Raw genomic sequence first — 23,553 nt, 5'->3', positions numbered from 1 at the left:
TTAACACCACTGGAAAGCCTGAAGGAGCAGGATTTAAGTTGGGGCCGTGGAATGCTCTCTAAAAATATAAAAGTCCTCCACTAGGGAAGTTCCTGCACTGAAGACTGACTAGAACTGGGGATACTACTGCCAGCAACTGCATCTAGAAAACAGGAAGACAACTGCATCCAGGCACTAGGGAACTAGGTCAAGAAGTCGGAGACACTTAGAAAGCTGGCAAATGCATCTTGGAATCTTCTCAGGAAAACTACAGTCTTCCTAACCAGTGGCAACAGCCAGAAGTCACACTGAAGATGTACTGACTAACTTTTACTTCTCAAATCTTGGGCAAATGTGTCTAATTGTCAAAACCAGATTTATACTTAGAGACTGGGTACAAAGGAGTTGGAGCATTTAAAAAAATGAAACATCTTTCTAACAATGGAAGGTGAATGAAAGTTGATGGCCAAATTAAGTATTTACTATATACATGTTTTTAAAGCTTAGTTTGTGTTAAATTGTTTCCGCAAATGTATATTAAAGGTATACAGAATTAAGGTGTTACAGTGAAAATTCAATTCTAGACATTTACAAACACTTAATACAGATTACATATGAGATAATAGGACTTCAAGAAACACAAAGAAGGGATTATACTTTCTCTCACACAGAAATAAGTCGTAAGGACACACCTGGGTGGCTCAGTTGGTTAAGCACCTGACTCTAGATCTCGGCTCAGTTATGATCTCATGGTTTGTGGTATGGAGCCTTCAGTCAGACTCTGCTGATTGATAACGTGGACCCTGCTTGGCATACTTGTCTCCTCTCTCTGCTTCGCCCCCACTCATTTGCGTGCACTCACTCTCTCTTAAAATAAATAAACTAAAAAAAAAAAAAAAGGAAGCTGTAGGACTAATACCTTAAACTTTCTTTTTCCTGGAATCTATTTCTAGGTCTATTGTCACTATCTCAATGCAATGCATGACCATCTCTGACCCAGATTATCTCTGTGGTTTACTAAATGGTCTTTGGAAATCTATTGTCAACTCTGTTTTCAACACTGAAGTCAAAGTAAAAGAAAATTTTTTCAATTAATAGACTTTATTTTTCTCGGTTTAAATTTACAGAAGAATGAGCAGAAAACACAGAAAGTTCCCATATACCCTCCTCTCATCCTTTTTACCCCCATTTCCCCTGTTATTAACATCTTGCATTAGTATGGTGCCTTTCTTATAACTGATGAGCCATTATCAATACATTATTTAACATAAAATCACAGATTGGAGTTCACTCTGTGCTGTACATTCCATGGGTGCGGTCATTGTAGAATGACATATATACACCATTAACAGTGCCATACAGAGTAGTTTCATTGCCCTAGAAATCCTCTGTGCTTTACCTATTCATTCTTCCTTCCACCCAGCAATCCCTCCCAGCTTCTGGCAACAACTGGTCTTTTTAACTGTCTCCATCGTTTTGCCTTTTGCGGAATGTCACATCGGTGGAATGATAGTACGTGTAGGCTTTTCGGATTGACTTCTTTCATTTAGCAAGATGCTCTTGTTTTCTCCACGACTTTTCGTGACTTGAGAACTGATTTTTTTTTTTTTTTTATTGCTGGATAACTCCGATGTATGGATGTACCACAGTTTGTTACCTACTGAAGGACATGTAGTTGCTTCCAAGTTTTGGCAATTATGAATAAAGCTGTTATAAACACAAATGTGCAGTTTTTGTGTGGACATAAGTTTTCAACTCATTTGGGTAAATACCAAGCAATGTGATGGTTGGATCATTTGGTAGTTCAATTAGTTTTTTAAGAAAATGCCAAACTGTCTTCCAAAGTGGTTGCCTCATTTTGTATTCTCACTTGCAATGCACGAGGGCTCCTGTTGTTTTATATCCTTGTAAACATTTAGTGTTTGTCAGTGTTTTGGATTTTAGCCACTGGATTACCCATTACAACTGGTATCTCATTGTTCTGCATGTATTATCTCCCCATCCATGGCTTGTCTCTTCATTCACTGAATGCTGTCTTTTGCAGAGTAGAATTTTCCAATTTAAATGAAGTTTTACTTACATTTTATGGATCATGCTTTTAGTGTTGTATCTAAAAAGTTATCACCACAGCCAAGGTAACCTAGATTTTCTTGTAAATTACCTTCTTTTATAGGTTTGTGTTTTCTCTATAGATCTAAAATAAATTCAGTTAATTTTTTTTTGAAAGATGGAAGGTTTGTGTCCATCTGTTCTAACAACATTTGTTGAAAGACTGTCCTTTCTCCACTGAATTGCCTTTGATCATTCATCAAAGATCGGTTGACTATATTTCTGTTGGTCTATTTCTGGTGTCTGTATTCTGCTCCATTGACCTAGTTGTTTATTCTTTCACTATACCACATGGTCTTGGTTACTGTAGCTTTATAGGAAGTCTTGAGGTCTGATAGTGTCAATCTTCCAACTATGTTCTTCTTTAGTATCACGTTGGCTATTTTGCCTTTACAATTAAACTTTAGAATCATTTTGTCAATATTTAACTTCCTGGCATTTTGATTAGGATTGCATTGAATCTATAAATCAAATTGGTAAGAACTGGTATCTTGACAATATTGAGTCTTTTTACTTGTGTACATGGAGTATCTCTATTTACTTAAATGTTTTGTATCTTTCACCAGTTTTATAGTTTCCCTTATAGAGATCTTACATATATTTTGCCAGATTTATACCTGTGTTTACTATTACATTATTATTTTGGTGGTAATGTAAGTTGTATTGGGTTTTTAAGTTCAAATTCTAATCCTTCTTTGCCAGTATACAAGAAAACTATTAACGTTGTATACTGCAACCTTTTTGTAATTGCTTATTCCAGGGTGTCTTGTCTTTTGCTTTTGGGTTTTTTTTTTTTTTTTTGGATTCTTTTGTGATTTTCTACATAGACAATAGTGTCATTTGTGAAAAGGTTTTAATTTCTTTCTTCTCAATTTGTATACCTTTTTTTTTTTTAAAGTTCCAGTGCAATGTTGAAAAGTTATGTTTAGAGGAGACATCCTTGCTTTGTTCCTGATCTTGGTTGAAACTTATTTTTCTCATCATTTAGTATATTAGCTGTAGGTTTTTGTAGATACTCTTTCTCAAGTTGAGAAACTTCCTTTCTACTCCTAGTTTGCTGAAAGTATTAATCATTAGTGGGTTGTGGATTTTGTCAAATACTTTTTCTGCCTATATTGATAAGAGCATATGATTTTTCTTTAGTCTGTTAATATGATGAATTACATTTGAGTTTTGAAGATTGAATCAGACTTGTATATGTATTATCCCACTTGTTCATGGAATATAACTCTTTTAATACATTGTTGGATTCAATTTACTAATATTTTGATGATTTTTGTATCTATGTTCATGAGGTATCGTGCAGCATTCTATCTTGCAATCTGTTTTTTTTTTGTATCTGGGTGATTCTGGCATTTTAGAATAAGTCAAGAGATCAAATTTTTTAATATGAAATATTTTGAAGAAATGAGAAAAAACATATACCTCATAGCCAGTCTTAATAAATTTCAATATTTTCCAACTTTTGATACCTTATAATATACACCCATCTACCCATCCACCCAAATTTATTTGAAGCTTCTATCTCCCTACCCGAAAATAATTACTGTCATGAATAGGATTTCTTACTTTCATTCATGTTTTTATACACTTTATTGTTTGGCACTTTTATATTTTCATGTAAAGAATAGCAGATAGCCTTTTTTTTCCTCTTCTTTACATAAACTTATTTTAGATTTATTAATATTGTGTCTGTAGCTTAAATTAATTTCATTGGTGAATTCTATTACATTTTGCAAATTTATAACTTAACCCTTTTCCTATTGATGGTCATTTAGATTATTGCCAATCTGTTGATCTTACAAACATCACTGCAAAGAACATTCTTGAATGTCTCTGCAAAAATACAAGCGCAAGTATTTTTCTAGGTTATTACTTGCAGAAGAAAGTAACATCTTTTAATTCTTTTACTTGCAAAACTAATTTGTGCAATGAGGCTTTCTGATACTGTATTCAGTAAGACTTAAAAATATTTTTATACTGAGTTCATGGCCAGGTTATTATGCAAAATTTGTGAGCAAATTGGCCTATCACAACTTTAAACATAAATTTATGCACAAATATTTTTATTTAAAACATTTTAAAAGTTTATTTTGAGAGACAGAGAGCAAGTGGGGGAGGAGCAGAGAGACAGAGAGAGAGCAAGAGAGAGGGAATCACAAGCAGGCTCTGCACTGCCAGCAGAGTGCGATGCGGGCCTTGAGCCCACAAAGCTGAGATCATGACTTGAGCTGAAACCAAGAGTTGGATGCTTAACAGGATGAGCCACCCAGGCACCCCACTTTACGTTTTTTGTAATTGCTGAATTTGTGGTATCTCACTTGAGATTTTTTACAACTATGTTTATAAGTTAAATAAATCGTACAATTTCCATTAATAGGTCCTTGGCCAGGTTTGAGATCAAGTTACTACCAAGGTTGTATGTAGCCTGTGTTGGATAGATATTTTCTTTTTTCTTCTCTTTCTTTTTTTAGTATAAGTTTTTGTAGTACAGGTATTAGGTGTGCCATGAAGGCCTGGTAAGTCCAGTGTCATTTGTGGGGAAAATAATTATCAATTCAGCATCTATAATGACTATTGGATTATTCTTGCTTTCTATTCTTTTGGAGTTGATTTGGATCATGTCCTTTTCTAAAATATTACTCCTTTTAACTGTTTTCAAATACTTTGGCCGTACAATCTTTGAGTGACTTTCAAAGCCTCTATCGGCAGTAATATAATTTCTTCATCTTAATCCTCAGTATACCAGAAGAAAAAAAACCATCATTTGTTATCTGGGGCCAACACATCCTTTTAATTTTTATACGTATTTTAAGTTATTTAGCAAAATGTACAGAATATATAGTTAGAAGCAACTTTATTATAAATCCGAGTAAAAATATAAACGTAGCAAATCTCAATTTTTGTTAATTTCCTGGTTTTCATGTTAAGATAGGAGACATTGGTAAAGTACCTCAAATATAATAGACATCCCTTAACTGTCATAAGCCTAGAACATATTCAACTTATAACCTTTGACTCCAGATTTCAAGGAGATCTCTAACGGGCTCTAGATTAGTAAGGGTTTGAGATCTAATGGTTCTTCTTAGACTTGTATCTTCAAAATGCTAAGTAGTCTAAGACTATCTTCTGTGCTTCATAATTGCAAAACATTTTCACTTTTAGATTTGCAAACACCAATTAAAAGTCAATCCTATTGATTTTTTACTTTTATATCATTTATTCATTTTAATCACCTTTAATATGCACCTGCTTTTAAGTTTTGTCTTATAAACTTGATCGTGTAAATTTTGATGAACACAAAAGATGTTCTTGTGACACAGCAGTGTGATGAAGTCCTTTCTTTTGGATGACAAATTATATGAGATTACAGATTTCCTTTGTTCTTAGAAATGTATTGTTCACTCACTGATTCTTGAATTTCAGAAAAAATTTATAGTTAAGGTTAGAATCCACAGTGCTCATGAAATACCTTTTTCTTTACCATCATGAATGCAAAAAAAAAAAAAAAAGATAAATTCCTAACTGTGCTCAGTGAAAGCTTAAAAAAACGTTTACATGGAATGTGACTCTAGATTTCTTGTGTGTCTTCTTAAAATATGATGCAGTACTTGGGGCAATGCAATAAAAAAAGGATGATGCAATAATGATTTATTTCACTATTGTATTATCTTTCTAGGTGATTCCTTCCATTACTGTTACTAATGTTTTCTTACTGTAGTCTTTTTTTTTTTTTGCAGTTTCTGATATTATACTTTTTCTTCTGTCATTTTCCCCCTTCATTAATTTTTGTTCAGTTTATGCAAAGAATAGGCTTTTGGTTTCTTAACATTCTCTACAGTTTGTCTTCTGTTTCACTGATTTATTCTTTATTTTTTGAGGGAGAGTACTTTTTACTTTTAAATTTATCAAACATTTTGTCAGAGAACTTTATCTGCATATCAATCGCATCTTCGTAATTTGCACTTTGTCATTTAGAACACTTATCAAAATTATTATATGCTGTGTGTGGTTGGAAGGAATGTACATATATACACATAATCTCTGTTTTGTCTCTATCCTTACAAATTCCACATCTGCTTGATATGTCTGTCCATGTCTGGTAGAGATGTGCTAAAATCCCCACTGTGATTGTGAATATGAATTTAATAACCTTTTATCTTATCCTTTAATTTTAGATCTATCTTTTTAAAACCAGCAAATAGATCGATTCCATTTTCCTAATCCAAAATGATGTTTCTTTAAAACAGATTTTTATTTTTCTTAGATTCATTGTGACACATTTGGACTTACTACAATCACTTTTACTTTTTATTTTTTTCTTTCCCTGACTTCTTTTGGATTTATAGTTTACTGCACTCCCTTTCTTCCTCCTCTGCAGATCTTTAAAATTTTCGGTCATATACTCTCTACTATAAAGGTCACTTCTGTAATATTGATATTTAAAGCCAAATCCATTGCATTACAAAGGTATACAGCTGATACATCACAGCAATTTGGTATTAACCATCACTTCTTAAAACAGTTATTGAAATTTTATGCTATTTCATTTCCAAGCCATATCTCCATTATACTTTCCCATGTAATTTTATCTCATTGTAATATAGTGTATTGCTTGAAAATCTTTTACTAATACTCTATTATACATCTGACTCAAAAATACATGAAAAACATTAAAACAAAAAAATTTTTAGAAATTAAAAAACATTTACAGTAACTATAAACTTCTAAGAGTTGGAGAATGTTATTTGGATTATCATTACTATTCAAATGATAAAAAATATTTTAATAAATTATTAAAACCACAAAATTAAGTTTTATGGGAAATGTATCTTAATGAGGATAGTGTTGTATTTTCTTCTTATAATATTGCTAACTGCTACCATAAAGACATCTATTTTGTTACTATTTTCTAATTAATATATATATAATGTATAAATACACACATATGTAATATATATAATGTATAAATATGTAATACATATGTATAAATGCTAAGAAAATTCATTCATGTATATAGTAAAAAGGGATAGAATTTCTGGACTCCTTTTAGGTTATATGCCAAAAATTATAAACTGGCTCTGTCATCAAATTATTTTTAGTGATTTTAATCAACAGTCTGATGGAGCTTTCTTCAATTTTGTTGAAAGCAAAGAACTGAAAACTATCCTCACTAAAGACCTTGTTTTCAAGCCATTTTCCTTCTCAATTCTTTCCAATAACTTTGGAGAGTTAACCAAAGATGTTTATTATAAAGACTTATTTATAACTCTTTCACTAAGAGTCATCTTGTTTATGGAGCTTAAAATTAAGACAAAACGGAGTAAAAATACTCCCAAGAAAATTAAAAATTACATAGATTTCTTAAGGATAATTATATATAGATTAGAAACTATGTTTGAAAAGGTTATATATTTTACAGAATTAGGATGTAATATAAATATCTGAAAAGCAAGAAATAATCATAACTCAGTAAAGCTGATTTTCTAAAGTTAGCTGTACTATGTCCTAGTATACATTTTGGGAATATTTAGTAGTGTTTTTACTAAGTGGTATGTAACAGTGAGTCATAATGTCTTAAATCAGATGACAAATTAGGCTGTGGAAATTAGGAGGAAAAATATATTGAATCACTAGTAAGTTCAGGGAATAAGCAAGGTGTATCAATGACTATTATGGGTTTTATTTATAATAAATTTATTTACAATAAAACCCATAAGGCTATTATTTACTGTAAATAAAACTCATAATATATTTGTTAATTTAAACCTAAATACATATTAAGAATGAAAAACAGCATAGGAAATAAGGAGGAGACTTGGGCTAGATAAAAAATTAATAAGGATTTACAGAATCTAATAATGAACTGGCAAAAGTTAAGTTTCTCCTAAGAAATCTGAAAAATGCTCTGGAAAATATACAATCATGAACTTACCTTTGGTATGTGAGCTATTCATTTGAAAATCTAGTATTAGTATGTCAGAAAAAAACATGCAACTTTTAATTTCTTCCTCCTTGAAAACATGCTAACTATGCTACTGAGACCGATTTGAGACGTATTTATCAGGCTCTTTACCATTACTGAGAATGGTGAAAATAGTTTGCTTGACAGCATTTACCAAAACCCATCATGCTTTTGTACCGATTTTGAATATTCTAAGACAGATGAGGCAAATAATCTTATTATTTGCTTGTTACCTAAAAATAAGGTACCTTTACCTTCATGTTACATGCTTGCTCTTTGCTTTACTTTCACATTATTCACCCACAGGAAAAATGATTTTTTGGTCAGGAAACAAAAAAGGCAAGACCTATCATTATACTATCCTACTTGACAACATATCTGAATTCTGAACATCTCCACATTGGCCAATATAACCCATTTCTAAGACCACACTTCACTCCTAATGAAAATTAACTTTTACCATTTCTTAAATAGAACAGTTGGAAAAAGTTCTGTTCAGATTGCAAGGGAAGGGATGTAACTCCACATCTTGATGGGGTAGTGCAAGGTTCTGGAAGGGTATGTGGAACCTGAAATACTATTGAGGTCATTTTTGGAAAACACAAGCTGCCATAGTCATCTTATGTAAAGTAGAAGGGTTATTATGAAAAGGCAGAAGATAAAAAAGGAGAACTGACATAATTCACTGACCATGGAAATGTTCTTTAGGCAGATCATTTTAACAAAGGGTATATATGGGAACTGAGGATCTGGAAAGGTTTTTATAGTTGCATTTCCCTTGAAAGGCTGAAGACTCCCAGAAGTACACACACCCTTGTTTGAAGACCCCACTACAGATTATACTTCTGTTCTTCAGTTATCTGAATATTCAGGATGCATACTTAACTAAAAAATTTTCCAACTTATGTAGCATTTCTATGGAGGCAAAAATGTGTACTCTGAAACACTAAAACACAATTATTTTTTCATTTTAAAGAATGATCAATTCCTTTCATTCAGGTAAACAAAGATGGGCTAACAGAAACAAACCAAATTATCAATGTTGCCACGAACTTGGATAACTGAATACACTACCAACTACAGTGAAATAGCAGTGCACCTTTCCCGAGGACAAAAAAAAAAAGGTTCCTCTTAAGAAAAGTCAGAGAAGGCCAGATCTCTGGAAGTAGATGTTGGGGACTTGGCAAGAAAGAAATTTTACATTTAGTTTTTTTAACATTACACTTATAGTGAGATAAAATGCACATAAACCACTGGAACCTTTACAATTTATGTATCTTCCAAGTATAATATGAATACACTGGCACGAAATCCTTCCTGAGTTCCTTTTTCATCTTTGCCAATAACCCAGTGATCTCTAAGAGGTGGTTTAGTAATTATTTCCAAATGTCATTTCCTAAAGATAGTATTTCTTACCTATAAAGTTCATTAAAAGGTTTATAAAGGTATTCTATTTGGTCTAATTTCCATCACATATTATGACCTCAAATAATCTGGAAAGACAAGGTGTTAAGAGAGTAAAGACATTTCCTTTAAAATATTGGGGAAAATTACTAATTTACTATCTGTTTTATAAAGAAGAGACAAGGCAGAGCAATATTGTAGTTATAATCAGAATGTCTACATTCATTCACCAAATATTTATTAAGCACCTACTATTTCTCAGACATCATTATAGGAGCTGAGGCTCTATAGGGGTGAATGAGAAAGTAATAGCTACCATGTATTGAGTGCTTACTATGTGCCAGGCTCTGGCCTAAGAGTTGCACACATATAAACCCATTTAATCCTCAAACACAACACCTCTATGACATGGGTACTATTTTCATTTTACATTTGAAAAAAATGAGGCATAGAGAAGTTAAATAACTCATCCAGCTAGTAGTTGGTAGAAATAGTCCTGGCTGTTGTGGAGTTTCTATTTTAGCTGAACTCCTTCCCTTCTCATTTTCTTCTTTGCCTCACAGAACAGAGTATGGCTCAAATAGGTGGTGTGACCATTTTTAGATGTTTTTTGGGGGGAAAATTTAAAAAGAATTGTAACTAGCTCTATCTTCATCATGGTATGATCTCAAACTATCAAAAAGCCTGAAAAAGACCTAATTTTGTTTAAATATTTGGGGGCGAAATATTTAATATAGGTATATACATGTAGCATCCCTTCCTTTGGAAAACCACTTTTCTAATCCAGGCAGCCCTAGTGGGGCTGAAGATTATGGGACCCTGTCTCCTCATAGGGGAGGTCCACAGTTTAAGGTCTCACTGCCTTGGGCATAATATTGGTTCAGGACTATAGAAACATGATCCAGGCATGATAAATTGGTCTTTCTTGGGATGGACAGTGTTGGGAAATGTTCTCTTCACAATGGAAGTGATATCAGACTGTTGGTACCCATCTTCCTTGGCTTAAGAGAAAATGACCCCATAATACTGAGAGATGTTGAGAAATTCAGATACAGAACACTTTAGCTATGCAAGAAATAGATCTATCATTGTCCTTTCTCGTTAAATGAGTATAAAAAGAATACCCTCTTTTTTACTTAAGAGTAAGTGGGTTTCTGTGACTTTCAATCAAGTTTCAATGCATTTTTACAAAAGCATTACATAAATATGCACAAAGAACATGGCTTTAATAAATATGAATAGAATTCTCTTCTGTTCTCATCCTTCACCTGCTTTCCCTATGAACAAATATAGAACTAGCTACAGCTCAAAGGATGGTTTATTTAATTTTCAAAGTAGTATGCAAAATATTTATCTATGAATTCTAAGCAAGTGATTACAGGCATTATTTTGATAATTCTACTTCTTTAGCATATGACAAAACCACAATATATCTAGAAAGACAAAATGTTTTATTTTAAAACATTGGAAAAACCATTGGAAAGACAAATGTCCATTATATAACCATGAACGGTAATATCTGGAATCTGTAAATCTTCTAAAATGTGGTAGGCACTTCCAAAGGGCTAAATATTGCAAATTATTCTACCTTGTCTTCTCTATTATCAACAATACTTGATATGATGAAAAATACCAAGAAGACCCAACTAATTATTCAAAGTCACCATCCTAGGGTTCAACTTAATTACACAAGTAAAAGTAAAGTTTTGTCCAAGATGTTCCTGTCACAAGAAGCTTCCGGGTGAATTTCAGAAATGTTAACAAAAGTATCTTCCTTTTTTGCCTGTGAATGTTTGAGAATTGCTGTACTGTTGGTTAATATCCACTACAGATACTGGTTCTAGGCCAGCCCAAGGGTCTTCAAGCATTGAAGGCTTGAAATAACTTTCCAACTCATTAGACATTCTTTTTTCTCTACCACGCCCTGATCCAAATGGTGTAGATGTCCTTGGAGAACCCTTTAGAAAAAAAATCATCAGTTAAAAAAAGGTTTAGTAGAGATAATTGGCACTTTTTTAAAAGTGGGATCACATTGCTAGTTAAAAGTTGTGTTTTGAACCCAAACATGTTCAACTGCAAAGTCCATTCCTCCTTCAATCAAGTTTTTTTGTTTCTAAAAGTATTTAAGCCAGTTTGACATACTCGTTTATTAGTAATTCCATGCCAACTGTCATCTTCAAATACTTCTAGATTTCTAGTGTAGTAACTTTGTAGAACTATCAGCTGGTGATGAAATAAGAACTTAATTATATTCCAATTTTCCCTCAACATTTCCATCTTCTTCTGGAAGGAAATTAAAACTTTTTTTTCCCCTTTTAACCCCACAGCTTCAGATTTCTAGAACTGGTCTATCCTATGAAATGTTATTTTTTTTAGCGCCATACTCAAAACGGGTGAGGTTGGTTTAGTATAAGACAAGTTAGAAAACCACAGAAGTTTTAAACGACAGAAATCCTAGACACATCAGAAATACCCCTTCGGCCTCCTGAATACATTTACGGAAGAATGAGAAACTTCCAATATCACTGATCTTCCTTTAAGAAGACTTGCAGCAGAAGCTAGTGGCGTTTGAAGCTCCCAACCCCCTCCCACCGCCCTTGCCTAAAAAGGGTGCCGGTAGTAAGAAAATGGCACCAGGCTGTAGCGCTCTGCTGGGGATTCATTCAATTTTCTACCCCCCCCCCCCCTACTAGGAGAATAATTTACTCAGACGAACCGGCAAGGTCCCTGGCAAAGGAGAGGAAATTAGGGAAATCTGTATATGAACGGCAATGTACTAGTTCAAAGCAGGAGGGCTCTAGAAACAGAAAGTACAGCTGTTACTTAAGATAATCTAAAAAAAGTTACTTAACTTCTCTCAGCCTCAGTTTACTCCTCTGCAAAACAGGGCCAACAATAGTAACTCACCTCATAGAGGATTAAACAAAATAATCCATGTAAAGGGATTATTAGTACCATGCCTGCCATACAGTAAGAGCTCGGCAAACACTGGCTATTATTACCTGGGGGTGGGTCTGCTGCTGCCCTGGGGAGTAGCCGAATTGCTGCTGGGACCCCGCGGGGGACTTGGAGTAGGAGCCAGGGTAGCCGCCAGGGGACGGAGACCCGAATCGGCCCCCCGGGAAGCTGCCGCCGTGTCGCGGAGAGTGGCTGCTCCCGTAGGGCCTAGACCGGGGCCCGTACGGCGGCGTGTGGTGCGGACTCCCGTACCCGTCCCGAGGGGAGGGCGGCCGTGGTCCGCCTCCGCCCGGGGTACCCCGGAAGCTGCTCCCGCTACCCCAACTTCCTACACCCGCGCCGGGGTAGGGAGGAGTCGGAGGTCGAAAATTCTGTCGGTGCATATCAGGCGATGAAGACGAAGACCTCACTGCCGCGTTCTCCCGCCGGAACTGTCCCGACCAACCCTTCTCAGAGACTCGGTGGTTCTTTGCCAAAAAAGTCCTCTGCCTCCCAGCGCGGTACAGCATTTTGGTTCCGTGGTCACAAAGGTTCCGCTAGACGTCAGGCTAGTTAAGTGCGTTACTGAATTGGGTGGAAATTGAGCGGACTCACTAGTAAACGAAGGAGAAATAAAAAGGACAGAAAAAAAAGGCCGAGCCCTCGACTCCAGCAAAGAGCTTTGTCGTCTTTTGCGGTGTGCGGTAGGGACCGACTGACAACTGCCGGAAACGATGACGTGAGATCGAGAGCACTTTGGCGGAGCTCCGCCCAGTGGGGGGGGGGTGGCCCAGTTGGGGGCGGGGCCTCGCGTGCTCGCTGGCGCCCCCAGTGGCGGTGCGCGCGGTGCTCTTTCCTCACGCCGGGACCTAGGCTACTGGAGAGGCGTGCGATGCTGGCGAGGGTCGTGGCTCTGCGGAGAACCCGCCTTCTCTTCGGCCCGGGCGGCGGGAGGGGGCTGTGGACCGGCCGCCCGCAGTCAGGTACCCTCCGAGACGGGGTCCGGGCGGCGAAGGGGAACCCAGCCAGAGTTTTCCCCTTCGGGCAGCGCCATGGGGAGAGCGCCCGCGCTTTCCTGAAGAGTCTCCAGTCCCCGCAGCTCGCCCTTTGGCTTCTCCCGCCTCCCGGGGCCCTCACTCGGTGGCCCCGCGGCTCCGGCCGCCCAGGGGTGACCCTGCCCGGCTTCCCGGCTGGGGGGCCCAGAGCTCGCCCCTGCGCGGTCGTACTGGGCGGACGCCTCGTCTCTGTCCTTTACCCCCACCCTGTGTCCCACAAGTTTAAGTAACTTTAAAAAGGTACGTCCATCCGCAATTTAGAAAGGATTTGAGAGTACATCTCTACGTAACCTGGGGAGAGCCTGTGGTAACTCAAGTCGGACTTTAATCCCTTCCTTGTTCTTGTTAAATGGAAGAGGGTTAGGGAGGTGGCTCCGAGGCAGAGATGCTGATTTTCAAAGAGCAGACTTCGACCAAAGCTGTTAAAATCGTGACTGTTTTACGAACTTTGGTTATGAAGACAAATGTGCGAATCCAAGAACGACACCCAGTGTATAATAAAACACGCTTTTGTACCAGACACCTGTCCCAGAATTTTATTTAGAAAATGTAGTTTAAATTGACTACCGTTTTAAAGAACTTTATTTCCTACTTCAGAATTTGGGGATGATAATCCACTAGGACTCTTGAAATCAGTTTATAGGAAACCGTCTTAAGGAACTTTAGGACTCATTAAATCACAGCCTAACGGGTGGTGGGGACCTCGGCTTTCCAGGCTGTGCACCTTGCAGCTCTCACTCCTTACTGTCTTGACGTGCTCGGTGACGTGGCTAGCTGAGGAGTGTGAGGTCTTCTCAGCTTCCATCCCTCCTGAGAAGTGGAAACAATGCTTTTTTGTTATTTATTCTGAGCAAGTTCTGTTCATCAGATTTCTCCTTTAGACCCAAGTTGTGGAATCGATCTGGGCAGGATAATGCCATCTAGGCCTTGTCATGCAAGGAAGGCACGAGGACCCAGATTATCTACTTTATTATGTATTATTATCTTGGGCAACAATGTAGCTTTTGGGCATTGTCTTTGGTGCTTAGCCTAATGCCTGGTAATTGAGCTGTCAGATTATTTACTGAATAAAGGATTGGGTCTGTCTCAACGTTATCAGTGATAGCTATCATGTAATTAACCAGTCTACCTTTGGGGGAGAGGGTGCAGAAAAATGAGGGTGGTGGAGGCCAAAATTACCTTTATTAATTTATTTTATAACTGGCAAAAGATTTGCAGAGTTGATTAAAATACTGTATGTTGTCTTTTTACTTGGCTTACATTTTTAGAATGATCTTCCCTGCAGTGGTGTTTTGTTATCGTAGGCCATTTGCCTTTTTAAAGATGAGAAGTAGAAGTAGCCCAAGAGAAGTTGAGTTGACTTGCTTAAGTTCACATAACAAACAGAGGTGCCACTGTAAGGCTAAACCAAACAGATGCCATGACAGGCTTTAAGTTTCCCCCTCTGAACTAGAAGGCCTAAGTTTCAGTTTCCCCAAAACTATCAGGCAGTTACACATTGCCTAGAGCAGGAGACCACCTTGCGGTATCCAATCAGGAAAGGCCAGCTACCTCTCCCCACATTCCTTAAGGTGAGGCCTGCAGATAGGAACTTTAGATAGGACCCTGTTACCTAATGTTAAAGTTAACCTGTTAGTCGCCGAACAAGACCCTGGACTCGCTCTGTAATTGGTTAATTTCAAAACTACTCTAAATATTGTGATTGGGTCCCGCCAAAAGTAACGAACGCTCTAAACAAAATGTATGGTTACAGTTGCTGCCAATGCCGTTATACAATAATGATTGGATCACTGTATCTGTGTCACAATTTCTTGTAAGTCCCCCTTCCCAAATCCCATATAAACCCTACTCATGCCTTGTTCGGGGCTCTCAGCATGGATCCACCGCACCGGTAAAGTCTGTGAGCCCGAGCTTAGGCTCTGCCAGCCTAAGCCCGTAATAAAACCGCCCTTTGCTATTGCATGCGTGACTCGGTCTCCCTGGCGGTCTCTGGTCTTTGGGGGATACTGTGACTTGGGCATTACATCACCAGGTCTCATGCTTCTTGAATCCCAGGAGATTGTTTTTTTCCTAAGTAAAGATATATGAATTGACAATCAGTCTGTTTTTTGGAAAATGCAACAGATAAATCAACATGTAAAATTTTGAAAATGCTGTGTAACGTATTTTAGATTTAGAGATTAGTAGGTATAACCTTAATATTGAATATTTATAAGTTTAGCTAGACTCTTCCCAGGTGTTAGTGTGGGAATTGCAATACGGTTGCCTGAACTGGTGGGTCTGAGGCATCTATTTGTATTGAATTTATTTGTATGGTGGTGAGTTCAGGGGGAGAGATGAGGGGAACGGGAGTAGAAAAGTAAAGAACTGGGCTGACAGATATGAGGGTATGTGGCTGCCCCCTGAAGTCTGAGTCCTGTGGAGAGAAAAGAGCACTTCTTATTTTTTATGAGCAACAGAAGTTTGACCCCCCACTATTCCCCCCAAAGAGAATTGCAGTACAGTTTAGGGAGTATCAGAATTAGAAAACAGGATACTGGATAGGTCCGTGCTTTCATGGAAGACACTTAGTGTTTAGGTACTTTTTTCAGGTGGCATTGTGTACATAGGACATCAGTAGAGCATCAAGAATTTTCTGAGTACCTGTGAATAATATGAGGAGCCCCAGAAATAACTGGTTAATTTTGTGGTATTGTGTATTTTATAGGTTTCACATTAATGCAAGTAAGAGTAACAAGCCAAGGAAATTTAAGTGAAAATGTAAATGGAACCATGTCTGTTTCTATAAGATAGGATTTTTATTTAGGTTGCTTAAGATTTTTTGGTGTTTTGTTTCGTTCAGTGGATTTCAAGTTTTTTTTTTTGTAAGGTCATATCTTCAAAAAATATAATTGGAAGCCCCAATTATGAGAGCAGATGGGCTGTGCTTGAAGCAGGACTTGGGGTTTCAGAACCCTGCTCACTATGAACCTCTAAATGCCCACCTGAAAAGAGGCTTTTGAGGCACCTCTGAGGAATTACCAAGGTTCTCTAGAAAGAGCCTGAAAGCCAATATTTTAGGAGGTGTCAGATATTAACAAGGGCTGCAAATATAAATATTTTGGTTTGTTTTACTGTATATTACCAAGAAGTGTATATTTTCATGTTTCTGCATGATCATGGCTTTCTCAGGTCAAGAAAATCAGAATCTGGGTTAAAGGGCAAGACTTGGAAGTTAAGAGATTAGATTGTTAGAGAATGCCCAGGAAGTGTGTTTCTATTTCAAAGGGGTGTAAAACTCAGAGCCTTGGAGACAGTCAAGATTGAGATTGTAAAGCTATAAAATGAATCTCTCCCTGAGACATTTACTTGCATTCCAGAGGGTAAGAACTCAGAGACCTTCCCTTTTCTTCCTAAGGAAAATTTGCTTACATTAGAAAGATTATCTTTTATCTGCCTTTCTCAAGGAAAGGTGGCAATTGGGAGCTGTAATATACATACTCCCAGATTTATACTTTTGGGGATCTTTCCTGTCGTTGAACCCCTGTATGTACTGGTCTAACCAACTGGCTCTCTTGCAATGCTGTGGCATATTAGGTGTGGGAAAAGTGGTACATTTCTTGATGTAAGTAATAATACTCTGATCTCTGCTCCAGGAACCTTATATTAACTTTCTGGCTAAAAGTGCATAAATACAAACACTAAAAACATATTTTTGATGTAAAACACTTCATAGGACAGGAGAGTATATTTAATAATTTCTGTGTATAGAAATGTTTATATGTAAAAAAATTAATGTTTGTATACTTAGAGCATAAGCTTTGCCTTAATATTTCCTGAAACTTTTAGATTATCTCAGTTTTTCTATACAGGTCCTGTTATTAGCTGTTTCATGTTAAAGACTTCCAGTAGTAAAAAGGTCAGTATATCTCTAGGCTATGATTTGTTCAGCTATTGATAGGGTTAGGCCTAAACTGAATACAGTAGATCACTTAACTATCACATAACATTTTCATTGATAAAGTATTGGATGCAACTTGTGCTTGGGAGTCTCCAATGTGCCTGAAGAGCAGGGTTTCAATCGGATGGGGCTTCCAAATGTGGAGTGACAATTTGGTGGAAGCCTGTGGTGCAGAGGTTGAAAGAATTCACCTGAGGCAGAAAGAATAAAGTAGAAAGAAGTTTATTGAATACACAGCAAAGGAGCAGATGGTTGGACAGGAGAGGAGGGGCTTTCTGTAGTGAGGCAGTGGGAGGGGGCTGCTTGTCTGGAGGGAAGGTGAGGATATGGCAATGTAAGGAATTTTACCTTTTTTTGGTATCTGTGCCTGGTTGTAAGTTGCCCATTGGTTATTTAGGGCCTATGGCTATTTCAGGGTGGGTTGCCTGATGGTTCTTTTTGCATTCAGCCAGGTAGTCACTGTAGCCCATTTTTGCATTCCATTGTTCAAGCCTGTTTGCCTAAAAGTGGCTTCCACAGTCCCTCCTCACAGATGGACAATTACAAATCTTTGGCACTTGGGCAAGGTCTCATCTTCAGTAGCTTCATCCTGCTGAATGAGGGGCATAGAGCTGTACTTCCCTAACTAAATTGTCAATCCATCAGGGTTTTTGTACAGTTGTAGACCAGAGCATGGTATTACATTAACATGCTGGTAGGCGATTTGAGTGAAATTTCTTGGTGGCCAGGTCCATGGGATTTGTGGAGGGGACCTTCTGATAGTTGAGCCATCATTCATAAATGGAATTGTTAGATTCTAGAAGAGACAAATTTAACAAGGAGAATAAAAAGAGGGGGACCAATAATTGGGAATGGGTATTGGGGCCAGGGGTCCTAAGGAGAGAAGGAGTCAGGATAGCCAAGTACAGGTTTCCTTCCAAGAAAACTATCCTTGTATTGCATTGTCTGGAAGGAGAAAACCAAAAGGATATGATGAAAAAGACAAAGATTGGCCTGAAAAGAGGTGATAATTGTATTGTGAGAACAGGACATCAAGGTGGGGGATAGCTCCAGCTGAGTTATGATGTTTGACAAAGTAAATTCGGAGAGGTCGCCCTGAATAAAAAGGTTGAGAATGAAGTCTTGGGATTGGGAAGGACAGATCATGAGAGTTTTGGGAGGAAAGTATTCAGGGAGTTTCTCTAAGGTAATAGAGAATGATTGAATGCAAGAAAGTCAAGATTGGCAGTGGACTGGATTCATGGGCCTCTAGGCCTCTGGGTGTGTATTATGCAGAGTTTCATTTGAGTAACAGGCATTGATCTCTACCTGTTTTGCAGCTGTACTTGTTGGAGGGCTTCTTCTTATCTGGGGCTAGACAGTCTTGATTCTAGAAAGGTGGATCCATGGGGAGAAGCCTTGAGGTTTTACTGCTGTTACAGTGGTCTGGTGACCTTAGTAGGGTCCAATCCAGACAGGTTCGAGGTTGTCTTGCATGAGTCTTAAGGTATACCTAATTCCTGGATATAAGCCTGAATGTATGTTACTTGAGAAAGAGGGGTCAGTTCTTGGACTGTACTGGTTTTGGTAGTCATTAATGGTGGAGACAGTTTGCCCTACAGATATAACATACTGCGTATACTTAGAATACCAAAAAGAAAAATAAGCCCAACTGAGAGTCCTTTGTAGTTGACAAAATTTTCATCCAGTCCAGGAGTTTAACCAATCATTAAAGGAAAGAGAAGGATCATTTAAAGTGCCAATTTGAGTATTTGTGTGAGTTAGTAACCCTGTCATATTTTTGTGGTAATCAGGATTATATACATAACACTCTGTTTTAATAAAGCATTGGTTCCTCCTACAGTTAGGGGATCAAAGGCCATTTGGTTTGGAGGGTCACCTTTAGAATTTATGGGTGACTATGAGTTGGGTTTGCTTAAGGGTGGCTGTTGTGTGCTTGGCTAAAAGCCTCTATTTGCAATTTTACATTAATAGAGGTGATTCCCAGGACAAATATGGCTATGGGATAAAACTACCAAGAAGCTCTCATCGTTTGAAGTTTAGCTGTAACAAAATCTTAATTACGAGCAGTCTCCTGAGACTGGCAAATGAGAGCAGACAGGTCTCAGGAGATATGGGCAGTCCCAAGTGCATCACCTAATCCAGTCATAGGGAAAGAGGGGCTATCCATTATCTCCACATGTTCATAGTTAACTCCATGAAGTGGGGTACACTCTGGGTTTTATGGAATGATTTTGTAATTCTAGCCATGTAGAATTGGTCAAGGTGCTAGTTGAGTTATACAGTTGTTGGGGGGAATCAATCCCATTTTCCTGCTGTTCAAATAATCATATGTCCATGGGGTCCTGTTATTATCCCCACAGAACAAGTACGAAAACTGTCTATACATGAGCTATTGTGGCAATTTCTTAAGTTTACCTCAAGTTGTCTTGCTTAGGCAAACAACAAACTTTCAAAAACAATCAACTAGATGTTATTGAAACATTTTTTTCTAAAATTACCCTTATTTCTAGAAATAGTCAAATCAGGACTAATTTGTTTTGAAAAATATGTCCAATTTTTAACAAACTTGGCCTAGTTATTATTATTTTAAATATTTATTGAATCAATGATTGACACCTTGGGACTTTTAAATGTTTATTTTTGAGAACAGAGAGAGAGAGAGCATGAGCAGGAGAGAGGCAGACAGAGAGGGAGACAGAATCTGAAGAGCCTGGCTGGGGCCTTAAACTTACAAGTCACGAGATCATGACCTGAGCCGAAACCAAGAGTCAGATGCTTAACTGACTGAACTACCAGGTGCTTCTTGGCCTAATTATTTTCACAAACCCAGTAAGAGTAGCAATTGGTCTTATAGATCTTTTAAAATCTGCTTTGCTGGAACTTTTCATGAGGAATATCGATTGAACTTTTAGTAGCTTCTGTAGGCCAGAAGCTAAGCCAAATACTTATCATCAGACATACCTATAATACCTATAGATTTGGGGGGTCTTCTCTTCGAGGTCCCCAAAGTATCCTGAGATTCCTGGACCTACCAGAAAGTGATATTCTTTATTCACCTGGTAAGGCTGCTGGAAACTCTGTAAGCAGGGTATCAGGCCAACATTTCCAAGGGACATTATGGCTCCATGTTTCATAAAGTCAACCTCAGTTCCTTAAAGCTGTCTGGTCATCTGAGTCTATGCATGTCTCTCTCAGATATGGCACTCCAGTCTAAGCCTTGGTAAAATAACCAATGTTTCCAATAGTGTCCTGTTAGAAGGAGAACAGATTCTTATTGAACTTAATGCAAATGACTATGATTGCCATGGAAGAAAGAATACTCACTGAGACTTTTTGAATTTCATAGGGTTCAGGTAGAGAGAAAAGTTAAATGCTTGAATTTGTTTACACATAAATAAATACCATATTTCTGAAAGTCATAGATATCTTAAGAGAAAGTTGCCTTAATCTGGAAGAGCAAACATTACAGAAATAGCAGTGTTTCAAACAAGAGTTACAAAAACTAATCATTTTTCTCAGTTCATTTAGTTCCATGATACTAATTCTTGTTCAGTTAGAATGCAGCTTTTTAGTTAGTTCTGGAAGTTCTTAGCCATTTCAGTTATATGATCTTAAAGATATCAAATACCTATTTGTCAAAAGTCCTTTTTATCAATCCCCTTGAAGACAAAACTCATTTTGTGAGAGCATCAGAACAATAACTATAAATCACAAAGAACTCAGAAATGAACACTGTTAACAATCTGATGAGAGTTCATTGTAATGCAATTGACGTGAAAACTCAGTTATGTCTGTGACACAGAACACTTTAATAATCAATATTGAGTGATGTCCTTATCCTCGAATATAACAAACCAAGTAAACAGGCCAAATTAGTTATAGACTTCATTTAGTTTACAATTTTAAATCCTGGGGAAGTTTGTTAAAACCTTGGAGAGTTTTTATTTATTTTTTCAATGTGTATTTATGTTTTTGAAAGAGAGAGACAGAGCTTGAGCAGGGGAGGGGCAGAGAGGGAGAGAGAGAGAAAAAGAGAGGATGAGAAACACAGAATCTGAAGCAGGTTCCAGGCTCTGAGCTGTCAGCACAGAACATGATGTGAACTCAAACTCAGGACTGTGAGATCATGACCTGAGCCTAAGTCGGATGCCTAACTGATTGATCTGACCAGGCACCTCTAAAACCTTAGAAAGTTTTAAAGCACAAGCCTAAATAGGATTATGGATCATTAAAGACCTGATGAAGACAAAACATAGAAATTGGTTTTTCTGGGCAGAGAAAAAAGAAAACAGCTTTGTTTACATTTTCTTATCAAGAGAAGACCAATAATCCAAGAAAACTTTGACTTTTTAACAGAGAGAAAAGCAGAATTGTAAACTCTTAGCAACCTTAGTCTCCAGTGAAAACTAAGTAGTAACCAATTCAATTGTGAACTGTTAACACCAAGATTCTTTGGATGGCAAATTTATGAATCAGTTAAGCACAAAGCATGTTTTTCAACAGACCTAAATATTCTTAGTTTTTCTGAAATAAGAAGTCAAAACTGGATAAACCTTATGTTTAGTGATCAATGCATGTTGCTAACAAATTGCAAGAGGGATCATGAGCTTATTTCAGTAAATCTTGTCAGAATAAAGGTTTCAATTAGTTTAAATACTGAATGATGTTCCACCTGGGTGCACTTAAAAGTCAATCAGTTTGTCCCCATGTCAGTTTTTACCTGAGGCACCGATGAGGACATCTGAAGTTGGTTGTCTAAGTCCAAGAAGGTGCTCTTGGCTCCTACACAGAAAATTCGGTTATTTCTGTGACACAAAACGCTTTAATAAGCAGAATATTGAATGATGACATTCTGTCAGAACATAACATATCAAGTAAACAAGCTGAATTAGCCAGAGATTTCAGTTTTCAGTTTTAAATCCTGGGGAAGTTTGTTAAAACCTTAGAAAGTTTTTTTTTTTAACGTTTATTTGTTTTAGAGAGAGTAAGAGAGAAAGAGCATGAGCAGGGGAAGGGCAGAGAGAGGGAGACACAGAATCTGAAGCAGGATCCAGGCTCTGCAAGGGTAGAAGGAGGAGTCAATGATTCTGGAGGCACTGAAGATGCAATAGGAACCAGTTAGGTAGGCTGAACCCAAAGTGGTGCAGAAACAGGAGGAGGGGGAGGCAGAAGAGGTGAGGTGCCACCAGAAGGCAGAGGAAAAGGACTCCCCAGTCCTAATGCTTGGCTTGTCGCTTTGGACAGATTCGCAGATGCCATGTTTTTCTTGCATTCAGATGAAAATTTTGGCAGTTCACATGGGCTGGGAGAAGACAGGGAACTTTCCTGAAACAGAGAGTTTCTGCAACTGCTTGAGAATATTCCTGAAAGTCCCCTTCAAAGACAGACTAATCAAATTGTAATAGCCATTAACTTGGGAGATGAATGAAGGAGAAGCCCCCATATCTATTAGGAGGAAGAAGAGTGAGAGAGTCAGCATCCAATATGTCAGGCAGCGGCTTCTGCACAGGGTTCTTAAGTCAAGGTCCTGATTTAGGGCCATGAAACTGAGCAAGATATGTATGGTACTTCAAACCATTTGGAAGAGTTCTAGCAAAGGAGGTCAAGCTGAAAAATAGTATCCACATCCGAGAGCCAAACGTTACTGCTAATCATCTTCTTTTTAACTCTAAGCATGTCTGCATTGTGGGTGGTAGTCAAGCACAGGTGAATTGTTTTATACATATTTATGTCTTTGTAGACTAATATTCTTTACTCAGGTGTAACACAGATATATTTTTTAATAGTTTATTGTCAAATTGGTTTCCATATAACACCCAGTGCTTTTCCCCACAAGTGCCCTCCTCCATTACCACCACCTCTTTTCCCCCTCCCCTTCCCACCCTCGGTTCGTTTTCAATATTCAATAGTCTCTCAGGTTTTGCGTCCCTCTCTCTCCCCAACTCTCTTTCCCCCTTCCCCTCCCCATGGTCCTCCATTAGGCTTCTCCTGTTCAGGAGAACAGGACCTATGAGTGCAAACATATGGTATCTGTCCTTCACTGCCTGACTTATTTCGCTTAGCATGACACCCTCAAGGTCCATCCACTTTGCTACATATGGCCAGATTTCATTCTTTCTCATTGCCATGTAATACTCCATTGTATACATATACCACATCTT

At 37.7% G+C, this 23,553-nt stretch overlaps 2 protein-coding genes across 3 annotated transcripts in view; one reads left to right on the top strand and one right to left on the bottom strand.

Annotated features, from left to right (window-relative positions):
- Positions 1–10,563: 10,563 nt before the first annotated feature.
- On the bottom strand, positions 10,564–13,117 carry MPLKIP (M-phase specific PLK1 interacting protein). Its single transcript, XM_029926680.1, has 2 exons — positions 12,460–13,117; positions 10,564–11,415 (listed from the first exon to the last, which is right to left on the bottom strand). The coding sequence occupies exons 1-2, from the start codon at positions 12,922–12,924 to the stop codon at positions 11,215–11,217; spliced, it is 666 nt and encodes a 221-aa protein (XP_029782540.1). The 5' UTR covers positions 12,925–13,117; the 3' UTR covers positions 10,564–11,214.
- A 149-nt stretch (positions 13,118–13,266) lies between these two features.
- Positions 13,267–23,553, top strand: part of SUGCT (succinyl-CoA:glutarate-CoA transferase) — a 749,888-nt gene continuing 739,601 nt past the window's right edge. For both annotated transcript variants that reach the window (XM_029926667.1, XM_029926657.1), the window contains exon 1: positions 13,267–13,377. In XM_029926667.1, coding sequence (XP_029782527.1) covers positions 13,287–13,377 — 91 coding nt within the window. In that variant the 5' untranslated portion in view covers positions 13,267–13,286. The remainder of the gene's footprint in view (positions 13,378–23,553) is intronic.

The sequence above is a fragment of the Suricata suricatta genome, chromosome 2 (assembly GCF_006229205.1).
Source record: "Suricata suricatta isolate VVHF042 chromosome 2, meerkat_22Aug2017_6uvM2_HiC, whole genome shotgun sequence".
Lineage (NCBI taxonomy): Eukaryota > Metazoa > Chordata > Mammalia > Carnivora > Herpestidae > Suricata > Suricata suricatta.
The sequence above is the reverse complement of the archived record's forward strand: the minus strand, read 5'-3'. Positions and strand labels throughout refer to the sequence as shown.